This window comes from Rhinopithecus roxellana, chromosome 2, assembly GCF_007565055.1.
Source record: "Rhinopithecus roxellana isolate Shanxi Qingling chromosome 2, ASM756505v1, whole genome shotgun sequence".
Taxonomy (NCBI): domain Eukaryota; kingdom Metazoa; phylum Chordata; class Mammalia; order Primates; family Cercopithecidae; genus Rhinopithecus; species Rhinopithecus roxellana.
The window spans coordinates 64,547,575-64,563,304 of NC_044550.1; the positions used below are offsets into that span (position 1 = coordinate 64,547,575).

A 15,730-nucleotide genomic window follows, 5' to 3' on the forward strand; every position below is an offset into this window, starting at 1 on the left:
TTGAGTTCTCCATCTTTTTATTGTTGGGTTGTATCTTGCTTAATTTTAAAATCCATGTTATGTATAATATGTGTAATTCTGAAATTGTCTTTTCTTACCAAGTTGCCAGCTATCAGAAAGCTAATTTGTTGCATTATTTTTCCCTTTAACATTAGTTTGTTCTGCTTCCTTTATTAATAATTAATAATGGGCTGGGTGCAGTGGCTCACGCCTGTAATCTCAGCACTTCGGGAGGCTGAGGTGGTGGATCATTTGAGGTCAGGAGTTCAAGACCAGGCTGGCCAACATGGTGAAACCCCGCCTCGACTAAAAATACAAAAATTAGCTGGGCATGGTGGTGCATGCCTGTAATCCCAGCTACTTGGGAGGCGGAGGCAGCAGAATTGCTTGAGCCTAGGAGGCAGAGGTTGCAGTGAGCTGAGATCATACCTCTGTACTCAAGTCTGGGCAACAGAGTGAGACCCTGTCTAAAAAAAAAAAAAAAAAAATTAATAATGTATTAGTTTGTGCTGCTGCTTTATCAAATAACTTATTCTCGTAAAATACATAAAAGGGTTGAGTGCGGTGGCTTACACCTGTAATCCCAGCACTTGGGGAGGCCGAGGAGCATGGATCACTTGAAGTCAGAAGTTCGAGACCAGTCTAGCCAACATGACAAAACCCCATCTCTACTAAAAATACAAAAAAATTAGCCAGGCATGCTGGTACATGCCTGTAGTCCCAGCTACTCAGGAGGCTGAAGCAGGAGAATTGCTTGAATCTGGGAGGCAGAGGTTGCAGTGAGCTGAGATAGCACTCTCTGCACTCTAGCCTGGGTGACAGAGCAAGACTCAAAAAATAAAAATAAATAAATAAAAATGAATACATAAGAAGAACACTTAAAAACTATACTAATAGGCATAAAAAACTAAATTGGAAAGTTTTTTGGATTAAAAATTCAGTTTTAGCTGGAAGCGGTGGCTCAAGCCTGTAATCCCAGCACTTTGGGAGGCCGAGACGGGTGGATCACGAGGTCAGGAGATCGAGACCATCCTGGCTAACACGGTGAAACCCCATCTCTACTAAAAAATACAAACAACTAGCCGGACGAGGTGGCGGGCGCCTGTAGTCCCAGCTACTCGGGAGGCTGAGGCAGGAGAATGGAGTGAACCTGGGAGGCGGAGCTTGCAGTGAGCTGAGATCCGGCCACTGCACTCCAGCCTGGGCAACAGAGTGAGACTCCGTCTCAAAAAAAAAAAAAAAAAAAAAAAATTCAGTTTTATAGAGATATTATGTCTCCTTAAGCATTTTTTAAAATGTAATGCAATTTCAATTAAAGTATTGAACATGGAACCTACATTCATAAAAGCATCCTAAAATTATTTTGAGAAAATGCTGAGAGTAAAATCAGATCGAGAATACTCTGGAAAGGAAGAGTTGTAAACAGACTAGTTCAGTCATATAACAATGAGTATTAAAATGCTGCAGTTATCAACACAGCATGATATGGGTGCAGAAATAAAAGGTAGGCAAATAAGACCTAATGAAAGATTGAAAATAACTGGCAGAAATATATGAATGTTTAGTACATAGTAATAGTAGTGTTTTAAGTCAGTTGCAAAAATATGTGAGTCATTTAATAGATGACATTTGTCCAGCTGATTACAAAAAAAAATTGTGTGTGTGTGTGTGTGTAAACAAAACAAAATGTTGTTTTGTTTTGAGACAAGGTCTCACTCTGTCACCCAGCTGCACTGCAGTGGCGCAGTCATGGCTCACTGCACCCGTGACCTCCTGGACTCCAGTGATCCTCCCACCTCAGCCTCGTATGTAGCTGGGACCACAGCCACATGCCACCACGTTCAGCTAATTTTTGTATTTTCTGTAGAGAAAGAGTTTTTGCCATGTTGCTCGGGCTGATCTTGAATTCCTGGGCTCGAGAGATCTGCCCACCTCGGCCTCCCAGAGTACTGGGATTACAGGTGTGAGTCACTGCACCTGACCTAGAATTTGTTTTTTAAAAAACTAGCTTGTCCCGGGTGCAGTGGCTCACACTTGTAATCCTAGAACTTTGGGAGTCCGAGATGGGTGGATCATGTGAGCTCAGGAGTTTGAGACCAGCCTGGTGGTTTTTAATATGGTGAAACCCCGTCTCTACTAAAAATAAAAAAAATTAGCCGGGCATGGTGATGTAATCCCAACTACTCGAGAGGCTGAGGCAGGAGAATCGCTTGAACCCGGGGGGGCGGAGGTTGCAGTGAGCCGAGATCGCGCCAGCACACTCCAGCCTGGACAACAAAGTAAGACTGTTTCAAAACAAAACAAAACAAAACAAGCTAGCTTGTAATCCTAGCACTTTGGGAGGCCAAGTCGGGCAGATTGCTTGAGTCCAGGAGTTTGAGACCATCCTGGGCAACATGGCAAAACCCTGTCTTTACCAAAAAAATGTAAAAATTAGCTGGGTGTGGTGGTATGCCTGTAGTCCCAGCTGCTCTGGAGGCTGAGGTGGGAGGATTGCTTGAACCTGGGAGGTGAAGCATACAGTGAGCCAGGATGGCAGCACTGCACTCCAGCCTGGGTGACAGAGTGAGACCCCGTTTCCCCAAAAATTAACTAATTAGTTAATTAATTTTTTTAAAAGTTAGATATATACATCATCCACAGATACGTTTTTGTTTCTGATTTGAATGAAAATATGTGGTAATTCAATGCTACTTTAATTTTTTTACTATTGACCTGAAATTTTTAAGAAATAATTAGTCCAGACACAATGGCTCATGCCTTAATACCCAACACTTTGGGAGGCTTGAGGCCGGGCGTTCCAGACTAGCCTGAGCAACATAGTGAGATCCTGTCTCTACAAAAAGAAAATAAATACTTATTGGAGGGGAGAATAAGTTTAGGTATTGAATGTTAACAAATGCTTTTTTTAGACATATAGAAATTATGTTTTTTTCTCATTTACTATGTTGACATGACTCTACATCAGATTGCCTGACACTGAACCATTGTAACATATTTGATGTCAACCCTTATTTGATTATGGTAACTTATTTTTGAAATTTGTTAACAATTATTTTTATACTGTTGAATGTTGTTGAATTCTCTTAACAAGTAGTTTATTTTGAGTTATTGCATGTCAGTGTATGAATGTGATTTATTTATAGTTTATTTTTTCAAGTAGATTATAGTAAAGGATATGGAAGGAAAAGAAGTGTGTATAGGCAGGAACCATGTCTTTAAAAACACAGTGGTCCACAGAATCAGAGAAAATGTTTACAAACTACTCATCTGACAGGGAATTAAGAACCAGAATATAAGGAGCTCAAATAAATTAATAGGGAAAAATCATAATCTGATTTTAAAATGGGTAAAAGATCTGAATAGACATTTTACATTTTTCTTTTGTTTTTTTGAGATAGAGTCTTGCTGTGTTGCCAGGCTGGAGCGCAGTGGCTCAATGTCGGCTCACTGCAACCTCTGCCTCCCGGGTTCAAGTGATTCTCCTGCCTCAGCCTCCTGAGTAGCTGGAACTATAGGCGCGCACCATCACGTCAGGCTAATTTTTTGTATGTTAGTAGAGACAGGGTTTCACCATGTTGGTAAGGCTGGTCTCAAACTCCTGACCTCAAGTGATCTGCCTGCCTTGGCCTCCCAAAGTGCTGGGATTACAGGCGTGAGCCACCGCGCCTGGCCGACATTTCACATTTTTCAAAAGAAGACATACACGTGGCCAACCACGTATATGAAAAAATGCTCAGCATCATAATCATCAGAGAAATGCAAATCAAAATTACAGTGATATATCATTTACCCTAGTTAAAATGGCTTTTATTCAAAAGACAGGCAATAATAAAAGCTGGTGAGGATGTAGAGAAAGAGGAAGAGGAAACCTCGTTCACTGTTGGTGGGAATGTAAGTTAGTACGACCACTGTGGAGAACAGTATGGAACTTCCTCAAAAGCTAAAACTGGAACTACCATATGACCCAGCAATCCCCCCACTGGGTATGTATGAAAAAGAAAGGAAATCACTGTATCAAAGAGATATGAGCACTCCCATGTTTATTGTAGCACTGTTCATAGTAGCCAAGATGCAGAATCAACCTAAGTGTTCACCAGCAGATGAATGGATAAAGAAAATGTACAAATATGCAGTGAAATATTATTCAATCATAAGCAAGAATGAAATCTTGTCCTTTGCAACAGCATGGATGGAACTGAAGGACGTTGTGTTAAGTAAATTAAGCCAGTCACAGAAGGACAAATTTCATGTGTTTTCACTCACATGTGGGAGCTAAATATTTTTAAAAATTGAACTCATGGAGATGAAGAGTAGATTGATAATTGTCAGAGGTTAAGAAAAGTAGCAGGGAGGGGAAGATAGAATGGAGATGATTAATGGGTGCAAATGTACAGTTAGAATCAATAAGATCTATTTGATAGCATAATAGAGTCACTATAATTAACAATAATTTATTGTATATTTTGAAATAAGAGTGAAATTGGAATGTTCCTAACACAAGGAAATGATAGGTGCTTCAGGTGATGGATACCCCAATTGCCCTGATTTGATCATTACAACTTGTATGCCGGTATCAAAACATCACATGTACCCTATAATACACTCAATGATTATGCACACAGAATAATTAATGATAAAGTACAGTGGCACAAAAAGTTTACATGGTAGGTGCTGAAAACATGATTTTAATTGAATAGAACTTTTTATTAGAAGAACATCCATGATAGACCAAGATATCTTAGTTTTCTTGCATACATCTTGGTTTTGATTTTCTTTTAGATTGAAGAGCAATCAGATTGTAAGATCTTAGATGGACACTTTGTTTCCCCTATGGCTCACTATGTGCCTGATATCATGCCAATTGAATCTGTTATTGCAAGGTAAGAATTTTTTGTTCAAAAAGATGAATTAATATGTTATTTATGTTCATTAAAATTATAATGTCAACACTATGTTATTTGAAATTAGGAGTAACAAGGCAGGCCTAAATTATTGAAAAGGCTGAATTAGAAGATATTTTAATTCTTCTAAGAACATAAGGAGTATATGTACAAGGATATTCATTGAAGCATTGTTTATAGTTGCAAAAAATAGATAATGCAGGCCGGGTGCGGTGGCACAAGCCTGTAATCCCAGCACTTTGGGAGGCCGAGATGGGCGGATCACGAGGTCAGGAGATCGAGACCATCCTGGCTAACACGGTGAAACCCCGTCTCTACTAAAAAATACAAAAAACTAGCCGGGCGAGGTGGCAGGCGCCTGTAGTCCCAGCTACCTGGGAGGCTGAGGCAGGAGAATGGCGTGAACCCGGGAGGCAGAGCTTGCAGTGAGCTGAGATCCAGCCACTGCACTCCAGCCCGGGCAAGAGAGCTAGACTCCATCTCAAAAAAAAAGATAATACCTAAATGTTCAACAGTAGGTGATTAATTATCCATACTGTGGGTACCATTAGTGACATGGAAATATGGTCACAATATGTGAAAGTTTAAGAAGATAATACAAAGGATTTTTTAGTTCCATTTTTGTAAATATACAAGTATGCACACATAATCACACAGAAGTTTCCAAAGGATATATATGAATGTACAAACTCTGCTTATCTCTGAGTGGAGAGATTTTTGGCATTTAAATTTTTAGTTTTAGGTCAGGCATGGTGGCTTATGCCTGTAGTCCCAGCACTTTGGGAGGACAAGGCAGTTGGATCACTTGAGTTCAGGAGTTCTAGACCAGCCTGGCCAACATGGCGAAACCCCATCTCTACTAAAAATACAAAAAATTAGCCAGGTGTGGTGGCAGACACCTGTAATCCCAGCTACCTGGGAGGCTGAGGCAGGAGAATTGATTGAACCCAGGAGACGGAGGTTGCAGTGAGCCAAGACTGTACCACTGCACTCCAGCCTGGACCACAGAGTGAGACTCTGTCTCAAAAAAAAAAAAAAAAATGCCATGTACATGTGTTGATTTTATAATAGGAAGAAGAAGTACTTTTTTTTTTTTTTTTTGAGACAGAGTCTCGCTGTGCCGCCCAGGCTGGAGTGCAGTGGCCAGATCTCAGCTCACTGCAAGCTCCGCCTCCCGGGTTCACGCCATTCTCCTGCCTCAGCCTTCCTAGTAGCTGGGACTACAGGCGCCCGCCACGTCGCCCGGCTAGTTTTTTGTATTTTTAGTAGAGACGGGGTTTCACCATGTTAGCCAGGATGGTCTCGATCTCCTGACCTCGTGATCCGCCCGTCTCGGCCTCCCAAAGTGCTGGGATTACAGGCTTGAGCCACCGCGCCCGGCAGAAGAAGTACTTTTAAGTGAAGAAACTAAAAAACACGTGGTAACTTAGACTAGACAGACTACATAGTTCAGCTAAGTAAAGCGCCTCAGGATTGGTATGTAATTAGCATGTCAGTTTGAGAATGTAAATAGATATTCTGAAATAGCTGAGGTTCCTAAGTGGTTAATTATGCAATAGTTGATAACTGGCTTTTTGGATCTTTGTTAGAGTACAGAGGTTATTCTTTTTTTTTTTTTTTTTTTTTTTTTTTTTTTTTTGAGACGGAGTCTCCCTGTGTCGCCCAGGCTAGAGTGCAGTGGCGCGATCTCGGCTCACTGCAAGCTCCGCCTCCCGGGTTCACGCCATTCTCCCGCCTCAGCCTCCCGAGTAGCTGGGACTACAGGCGCCCGCCACCACGCCTGGCTAGTTTTTTGTATTTTTAGTAGAGACGGGGTTTCACCATGTTAGCCAGGATGGTCTTGATCTCCTGACCTTGTGATCCACCCACCTCGGCCTCCCAAAGTGCTAGGATTACAGGCTTGAGCCACCGCGCCCGGCCACAGAGGTTATTCTTAGCTCTGTCTTGTTAGTGGTTTTGTTTGTTTGTTTGTTTGTTGAGACAGAGTCTCACTCTGTTGCCCAGGCTGGATGGAGTGCAGTGCTGCCCACTGTACGCTCTGCCTTTCAGGTTCAAGCGACTTTGATGTCTCAGCCGCCTGAGTAGCTGGGATTATGAGCATGTGCCACCATACCCGGCTAATTTTTTTATTTTTAGTACAGATGGACTTTTGCCATGTCGGCCAGGCTGTTCTCAACCTCCTGGTCTCAAGGGATCCACCTGCCTCGCCTCCCAAAGTGCTGGGATTACAGGTATGAGCCACCACGCTCAGCCACTGTTAATGGTTTGTGTTTTGTTTTGTTTTTGGGATGGAATCTCACTCTGTCTCCCAGGCTAGAGACAGAGTCTCCAGAGTCTCGCTCTGTTGCCCAGGCTAGATGGAGAGCAGTGGTACTCACTGCAGCCTCCGCCTCCTGGGTTCAAGTGATTCTCCTGCCTCAGCCTGCGGACTAGCTGGGATTATAGGCACCTGCCACCATACCCGGCTAATTTTTGTATTTTTAGTAGAGACGGAGTTTCAACATGTTGGGCCGGCTGGTCTCGAACTCCTGACCTCAAATGATCTGCCCACCTCAGCCTCCCAAGTGCTGGGATTACAGAAGGAGTGAGCCACTGTGCCTGGCTTGATAATGGGTTTTTTAAGTTGTTTTTAATTCTAAATCAGTGTTGAACCTAGATCTTTACACAGTTCTCTATTTTATGTTATAACTAATTTTATTTAAAAAGAACAAAATACTTTTTTCCCCTACATTGTTGATAATAAACTATTTGCTGTTTCTGGTTAGTAGGTGTTTTCTCCTTTTAAGATTTTGTCTGGGCCAGGCGCGGTGGCTCAAGCTTGTAATCCCAGCACTTTGGGAGGCCGAGACGGGCGGATCACGAGGTCAGGAGATCGAGACCATCCTGGCTAACCCGGTGAAACCCCGTCTCTACTAAAAAATACAAAAAACTAGCCGGGCGAGGTGGCAGGCACCTGTAGTCCCAACTTGGGAGGCTGAGGCAGGAGAATGGCGTAAACCCAGGAGGCGGAGCTTGCAGTGAGCTGAGTTCCGACCACCGCACTCCAGCCTGGGCGACAGAGCGAGACTCCGTCTCAAAATAAAAAAAAGATTTTGTCTGCAATAGCAATGATAAAATAGTGATACATGTATGGGCGTTTGAAAAATTCTTCAGTCAAGAAGAGATTATTCTGTCATGGAAACCTACTTAACCTTTTAACCAACCCTGTAAATGAACCTATAAAGTGCAAACTAACCGAAGACCGGTTTGATAGACCCAATTAAAAGTTGTAGTCAGCTGTCCATTATTTTGTTACCCCTAAGGCATTATTTTAAATTTATATTTTTTTTCTGTTGATAGCCTCTGAATGAAAGGCAAGCAATGTCATGTAGTGGAAAGAGCTAGAACTTTGGAATTAAACAGATCTGGGATTGAACCCTGAGTCTACTACTTATGGACCTAATGTCAATTACTTAATCTCTGAACCAGGCTTTATATAGTAGGACTAATAACACTTAATCTCATAGGGTTGTTGAAAGTGATAAATAAGGAATGAGACTGAGCACGGTGGCTCACACCTGTAATCTCAGCACTTTGGGAGGCCAAGGCGGGCAGATCACCTGACATCAGGAGTTCGAGACCAGCCTGGCCAACATAGTGAAACCCCATCTCTACTAAAAATACAAAAAAATTTAGCCAGGCATGGTGGCAGACATCTGTAATCCCAGCTACTCGGGATGCTGAGGCAGGAGAATCACTTGAACCTGGGAGGCCGAGGTTGCGGTGAGCTGAGATCATGCCATTGGACTCCAGGCTAGGTGACAAGAGTGAAACACCATCTTAAAAAAAAAAAAGAATGAAAATAGTGTGCAGGGAATATAAAAAACATAAACATGTAGCTAGTTTATGTATTTATTTATTTGTTTGACAGAGTCTTGCTTTGTCAGTCAGGCTAGGATGCAGTGGTGCTATCTAGGCTCACTGCACCCTCAGCCTGCCTGGCTGAAGTGATCCTCTCACCTCAGCCTCCTGAGTAGCTGGGACTGTAGACTGATGTCATTAGATCTGGCTAATTTTTTTTTTAGTTTTTTTTTGTAGAGATAGGGGTCTCACTGCATTGTCCAGACTGATCTCAAATTCCTGGGCTCAAGTGATCCTCCTGCCTTTGCTCCCCAGAGTGCTGAGGTTACAGACTTGAGCCACTGCACCCAGCCTTAACTGTTTTAGATATGCTTTGTCTTATTAATGCTTTATTAAAAGCATTAAGTCATGGCCGGGCGTGGTGGCTCAAGCCTGTAATCCTAGTACTTTGGGAGGCCGAGACGGGTGGATCACGAGGTCAGGAGATCGAGACCATCCTGGCTAACATGGTGAAACCCCGTCTCTACTAAAAAATACAAAAACTAGCCGGGCGAGTTGGCGGGCGCCTGTAGTCCCAGCTACTCGGGAGGCTGAGGCAGGAGAATGGCATAAACCTGTCCCGACCTGCAGGACAGTCGAACGGGCCCTGGAAGGGGGAGTGGGAATGGAGGAGACAAGAAAACACAAGAAATGGAGACAAGACAAACAGCCTGATCAAGTCTCGTTTATTGAGTGTAGGGTCATGCCTTATATAGGCTGGCAGGGGAAGAGGTTGGGCCAGGGCGGTGATAGGGGGCTGGGTCTTCTCAAATTACAATCGCGCATGCGCCGTGGGTTTGTACTTTTCCCGGGCGCGGGATCGCACCTGCGCCCTGGGCTGCATATCTTCCTGGGCGGGAAAATGTTTGCGCGCGCGCGGGAAAGGTTGGCGTGCGCGGGAAAGGTTGGCGCGCGCGGGAACAGTTTTGGCGCGCGCGGGAGAAACTTAGGCGCGCGCGGGAAAAGCTTTGGGCACACGCGGGAAGGGTTTGTAAATAAAGAACCCGGGAATGTGCCCTCTTGTCTCCGCTTTGCGGAGATCAAGCAACAGAGGTCGGCTAATTCCAGGCCTCATGGCTCCGGACAGGTCCCCCTTTTTTATATATAATTATGGCTAGAAGATTGTCCCTCGGGAACTGCGCCTGTCTTAGGTTGGAGTAATGCATCTCATCACTGGTACCCGTCATGGGATTAGGCAGTAGCTTATGACGGCCCTCCTGTCTTAGGTTAGTGAGAGATGATACTCTCTTACCCGTCATTGGCTGTCCAGTTCAGCGCATAGGGAAGGTGGTCATAATGGGTGTGAGTATGAACCACCGCGATCTTCTTGTTCTAGGCGATGATAATGGACCTGTATAGGCTTCGCTTGGATAGCCTCGACTTGTTGCTTAATGAATGTCATGAGCTTATTGAAGACCAAAGGTCCTATAGAGAGTAAGAGCAATAGGCAAAGCAGGGGGCCCAGGAATGGCATAAGATAGGGAAGGAGTCCATGGAACCCAGTCCAAAACGGGTTATCGGTTATTTCTTTTCGTCGTTTTTCTAGGTCTTCTTGTAGACGCCTGATTTTGTCCCTGACGATCCCGGATTTGTTGGCATAGAAACAGCACTTCTCCTGTAAAGCCAAGCAGATGCCTCCCTGTTCTGCAGTTAGTAAATCTAGGCCTCTTCTATTTTGGAGCACTACTTCTGCCAGAGAATCTACCTGATCTTGTAAATCTTGTATAGTACTGGAAATGGCCTGCATATCTGAGATCAGTTGGCGAGACAATTTGGTGTATTGAGTAACAGAAACCCCTAGGCCTGTAGCCCCAGTTGCTACGGCAGTAGTGATGCCTAATCCTGCAAGTAACGGGAGACATTGTGTTGCCCTTTTGTTTCTTCCTAAAAAGTGATCTATAGCTGGGATAGGCACAGGTTCATCTCCAGGGATAATGTCTATGTCTGGCAAAAGTGTGGCTAAGACACAGCGTCCTGTCCAGTTAGTAGGTAAATAGGTATAAGCCCTATTATTGCCACATATTTTTGACACAAGGTGGGACTGTTGGCCATACCTTGAGGTAAAACTTTCCATTGGTATCGTTTCATTGGTTCTTTGAAATTTACAGATGGTAAGCTAAAGGCAAATCGTTTTTGGTCAGTAGGATGAAGGGGAATTGTAAAAAAGCAATCTTTAAGGTCTATGATAATTTTAAAATATCCTTGAGGGATTGCTACTGGAGAGGGTAGCCCTGGCTGTAAGGCGCCCATAAGGACCATAGTAGCATTTACTGCTCTTAGATCTTGTAAGAGTCTCCACTTTCCAGATTTCTTTTTTATGACGAATATGGGGGTGTTCCAAGGAGAGTTGCTTTCTGTAATGTGTCCTGCCTCCAATTGTTCCTGCACTAACTGTTGGGCAGCGGCAAGCTTCTCATTGGTTAGTGGCCATTGATCAACCCAAACGGGTTCATCTGATTTCCAAGTGATTGGATCAGCAAATTTTTGGGGTGCAGGCATGTCAATGGCCACGGTTAAAAATTTCCAAGCCCCCTTTTATCCAATTTTCCTATGGCTGGGATTGGCTGTAAAATGCCATCTTCTCTTTTTCCTAACCCTTTTCCAGGGTGGTAGCCCTGAGCCAGTTAGCATATCAAAATCCCAACCATTTCCGGCTTGTTGGTTTCTCTTGGCCGTATCTCTACAATTTTCATAAAATTCTGACTTCCAAATCAGATGGTTGCCTCCGGAAAGAACTGCTCTAACTAAGGTATTCCAATCTATGGGAGTGAGCCAATTTTCGGCCACAGATTCGACTATGGCCAGGGTATACGGGGCAGTAGCTCCGTATTGCGAGACAGCAGTTTTTAGTTCTTTTATTACAGTAAATTCAAACCCATTGTGGTGCCTCCAGGCTCGGCCCTGCGCATCTGTAGTTTCAGTTACTGGAAAAACATCTCGAGGAGAGGAATCCTCCCTATCCCTACTACCAAGCGACCTTCCTTTTGGGACATGCTGTCCGGGTCTCTGAGAGTGAGAGGGTTTCTCTATTCCTTTAGGGTATTGAACGCTCTCACTTCCTGTCCTTAATTTCTGCAATCTAGTGATTAAAGACTGATGTAGTTCTTCGAGCTTTATTTGCTCTTCAAGCTGTGCAATTTTTTCTCTAAGCTCCTCTTTTGGGTCTATTACTGCCATAACTGCGGGGGCAGAAGCCTTATTATAGGGAGGGGGATAAGTAAGAGTCTGTGGGCAGTCAGAATTATGATATTTTGCTGCCCCTTCCTCCAAATTATCCCAGTTTACTTCTGAAGGGTTAAGGTTATTTTTACTTTTGTTTTCATTAGTTGTAGGTAAAACTGGGTATTTTTTGAACTTTTCCTTATTTGATGTTTCTATATTTGTTATTGAGGGGACCCCAGCCTCTTCCTCGTCACTTTGTAGCGATATAAGGTCTATTTCTTTATTAGGTATGGGTTTTTCGAGGTCGGTTTGGGAGCTGCCTCTTAATATTTCCTCAGTCTGAGTAACCACTGCCATTACCTCAGGATCTTTTTCTTTTTCCTTTTTATCTATTATATCTCTGATTAGATTCCAATAAGAAAAAGCTGTCACCGGAACCTTTTCTGGTCCAAAAGTACTATAGTAATCTTGAAAACAATCTCCCACTCTACACCACCTCTTTATGTCAATGGTCCCTTCTTGTGGAAACCAAGGGCAGGTTTCTTTTACAAAATCAAAAAACTTAAATAAATCATTACTTTTAACCTTTACTCCTCGTGTTTTTAAAGCCTCTTTTAATTGCCCTACATAAATTTGATGCTGGCTTAATTCTTGTCCCATAATCAGACACTATTACTCACCTCTGGTTCCAACGCGGCAGGCTCCCGCGATGTCCGGAGGAATTTCTTTCCACTTTCACTTTCGGCCGACTTTAGTGCCTTCTTCCTCACTTTTTCCCCCGTGTCCAGGTCCCTGTTCGGGCGCCAGGTGTCCCAACCTGCAGGACAGTCGAACGGGCCCTGGAAGGGGGAGTGGGAATGGAGGAGACAAAAAAACACAAGAAATGGAGACAAGACAAACAGCCTGATCAAGTCTCGTTTATTGAGTGTAGGGTCATGCCTTATATAGGCTGGCAGGGGAAGAGGTTGGGCCAGGGCGGTGATAGGGGGCTGGGTCTTCTCAAATTACAATCGCGCATGCGCCGTGGGTTTGTACTTTTCCCGGGCGCGGGATCGCACCTGCGCCCTGGGCTGCATATCTTCCTGGGCGGGAAAATGTTTGCACGCGCGCGGGAAAGGTTGGCGTGTGCGGGAAAGGTTGGCGTGCGCGGGAAAGGTTGGCGCGCGCGGGAACAGTTTTGGCGCGCGCGGGAGAAACTTAGGCGTGCGCGGGAGAAACTTAGGCGCGCGCGGGAAAAGCTTTGGGCGCGCGCGGGGGAAGGGTTTGTAAATAAAGAACCCGGGAATGTGCCCTCTTGTCTCCGCTTTGCGGAGATCAAGCAACAGAGGTCGGCTAATTCCAGGCCTCATGGCTCCGGACATAAACCCGGGAGGCAGAGCTTGCAGTGAGCTGAGATCCGGCCACTGTACTCCAGCCTGGGCGACAGAGCGAGACTCCGTCTCAAAAAAAAAAAAAAAAAAAAAAACATTAAGTCAACCTGGGCAACATAGAAAGACACTGTCTCTACAAAAAAAAACAGAAAATATATTTTCTGGCCATGATGGCATGTGCCTCTAGTCTTACCTACTCAGGAGGCTAAGGCTGAAGATTGCCTGATCGAGGTTAGAGTGAGCTATAATTGTACCACTGCACTCCAGCGTGAGTGACAGAGCATGACCGGTCCTGTGTCAAAAAAAAAAATTTTTTTTAAACATAAGTGAATGTGTAGCTCTTTAGCCTGTAGGCAAAAGGATATAGAAGGAAAAGAAACTTTCAGTTTTTACATATCATCACTTCACTCCCTGGAACTATGTGTCCCTTTCTCATAGATTCTCCACCTTATCTGGACAGTTATACAAGCTATAAAGCATAAAGAAAGGAGGAAAATTATGTGATTTTACTCAGACTCAGAAGTACTCCTCAACATCTGTTGGAAATTGAGGAAGGGTTCTTTCCAGTTAGTGACAGGAATGGGGAAACAAGTTGACTTCCTGTCTCTGCAGTGTCATATTTTTACAACATAATTAATATTTTTTCAACAATTTCTAGTCAGATTTAAAGCATAACTTATTTTGATGAAAGACTATAAATTCCCAGGTGATGCACATTGACGTCTACTTTTCCTTTCTTTCCCCCTGTCATTTTTGTGCAGCAATTTATCTCGTTGCATTAGAAAATGCAAATAAGAAAAAAGAAAAAAAAAATCATTGGTAATTCCACCAATGAGTGATAACCACTATTTTATGTATATTCTAATCTTTCTCCTATGTGTTCACATACAACCGTACTTACTCTTCTTTTGACCTAATTAATCAATGAATATGCAGTTGATTATCATTAATGGCTGTTTGGTATTCCATACTGTGACTCTACCATAATTTACTAATTCCTTATGGTGCACATTTAAGTTGCATTGTTTTTCACTCTTATAAACAACATCACAATGAACATCCTTATGTACATCTCCTTACCTGCTACTCTGATTATTTTTGTGCCATAAGTTGCTTAACATGGAATTTCTGTTTTTTTTTTTTTTTTTTTTTTTTTTGAGACGGAGTCTCGCTCTGTCGCCCAGGCTGGAGTGCAGTGGCCGGATCTCAGCTCACTGCAAGCTCCGCCTCCCGGGTTTAAGCCATTCTCCTGCCTCAGCCTCCCGAGTAGCTGGGACTACAGGCACCGCCACCACGCCCGGCTAGTTTTTTGTATTTTTTAGTAGAGATGGGGTTTCACCGTGTTAGCCAGGATGGTCTCGATCTCCTGACCTCGTGATCCGCCCGTCTCGGCCTCCCAAAGTGCTGGGATTACAGGCTTGAGCCACCGCACCCGGCCGAATTTCTGTATTTTTAAGATTTGTGCAGATTTTAAACTTTTGGTCATATTGTCAAATAAGTTGGAAAAGTTTAAGGCTATGCCAAGTATAGATTAATCCACAGGGAGAAGCCTATTTGTCCTATTATTGTTTGGTTCATTACTTGTGATTCTGTTTCTTTTTCACACTTTCAGTTTTTATTGAGGTAGAGAAAAATATATCAGGTAAATGAAATACGGAAACTGCAAGCATTCTTTTCCCTTAAAAGAACAGTTTTAAGACTGCTAAAGATCTGTGGTGATGGGATTTATAGATCACAAAATATGGATTTCCCTATGGAATACAAAATAGCTCATGAAATTGTGATATATCTTCTGGACAGCCTATATTGGAAATGTACTTATGTCAAAATTCCAAATGAACTATAATATTTTAAAACATAGCATTCAGGCCAGATGTGGTGGCTCTGGGAGGCCTATAATCCCAGCGCTTTGGGAGGCCGAGGTAGGCAGATCACCTTGAGGTCAGGAGTTCGAGACCAGTTTGGCCAACATGGTGAAATCCTGTCTCTACAAAAATTAGCCAGGCATGATGGCTGGTGCCTGTAATCCAAACTACTCGGGAGGCTGAGACAGGAGAATTGCTTGAACCTGGAAGGCGAAGGTTGCAGTGAGCTGAGATTGTGCCATTGCACTCCAGCCAGGGTGACAGACAGAGCGAAAATTCTGTCTCAAAACAAAACAAAACAAAAAGAAAACGTCCATTTTAGCAACCTTAAATAATTTTATGGTAACATGGCATAATTTAGTATTCAAATTTTACCCAAGATTGAATTGTAATAAAAGTTCAGGAAAATTTAATATTTATCTTCTGGTAAAATATTAATATTCCTTTGAAGATAGTTTATATGTCTTCTATACGATTTTCATTTCTCAGCATCAGAGGTAAAAATATTTTTCACATAATTGGGTTTAGGTTCCTCAAATATTTAGGGATA

General features: G+C 43.2%; 1 protein-coding gene across 6 annotated transcripts in view; it reads left to right on the forward strand.

Moving 5' to 3' along the window:
* ABHD18 (abhydrolase domain containing 18) overlaps positions 1–15,730 on the forward strand; it is a 70,694-nt gene that overhangs the window by 17,641 nt on the left and 37,323 nt on the right. For 5 of the 6 annotated variants that reach the window (XM_010389017.2, XM_030917079.1, XM_030917072.1 and 2 more), the window contains one exon: positions 4,783–4,883. The exons of the other annotated variant lie outside the window; for it this stretch is intronic. In XM_010389017.2, coding sequence (XP_010387319.1) covers positions 4,783–4,883 — 101 coding nt within the window. The remainder of the gene's footprint in view (positions 1–4,782; positions 4,884–15,730) is intronic. 6 annotated transcript variants of the gene reach the window in all.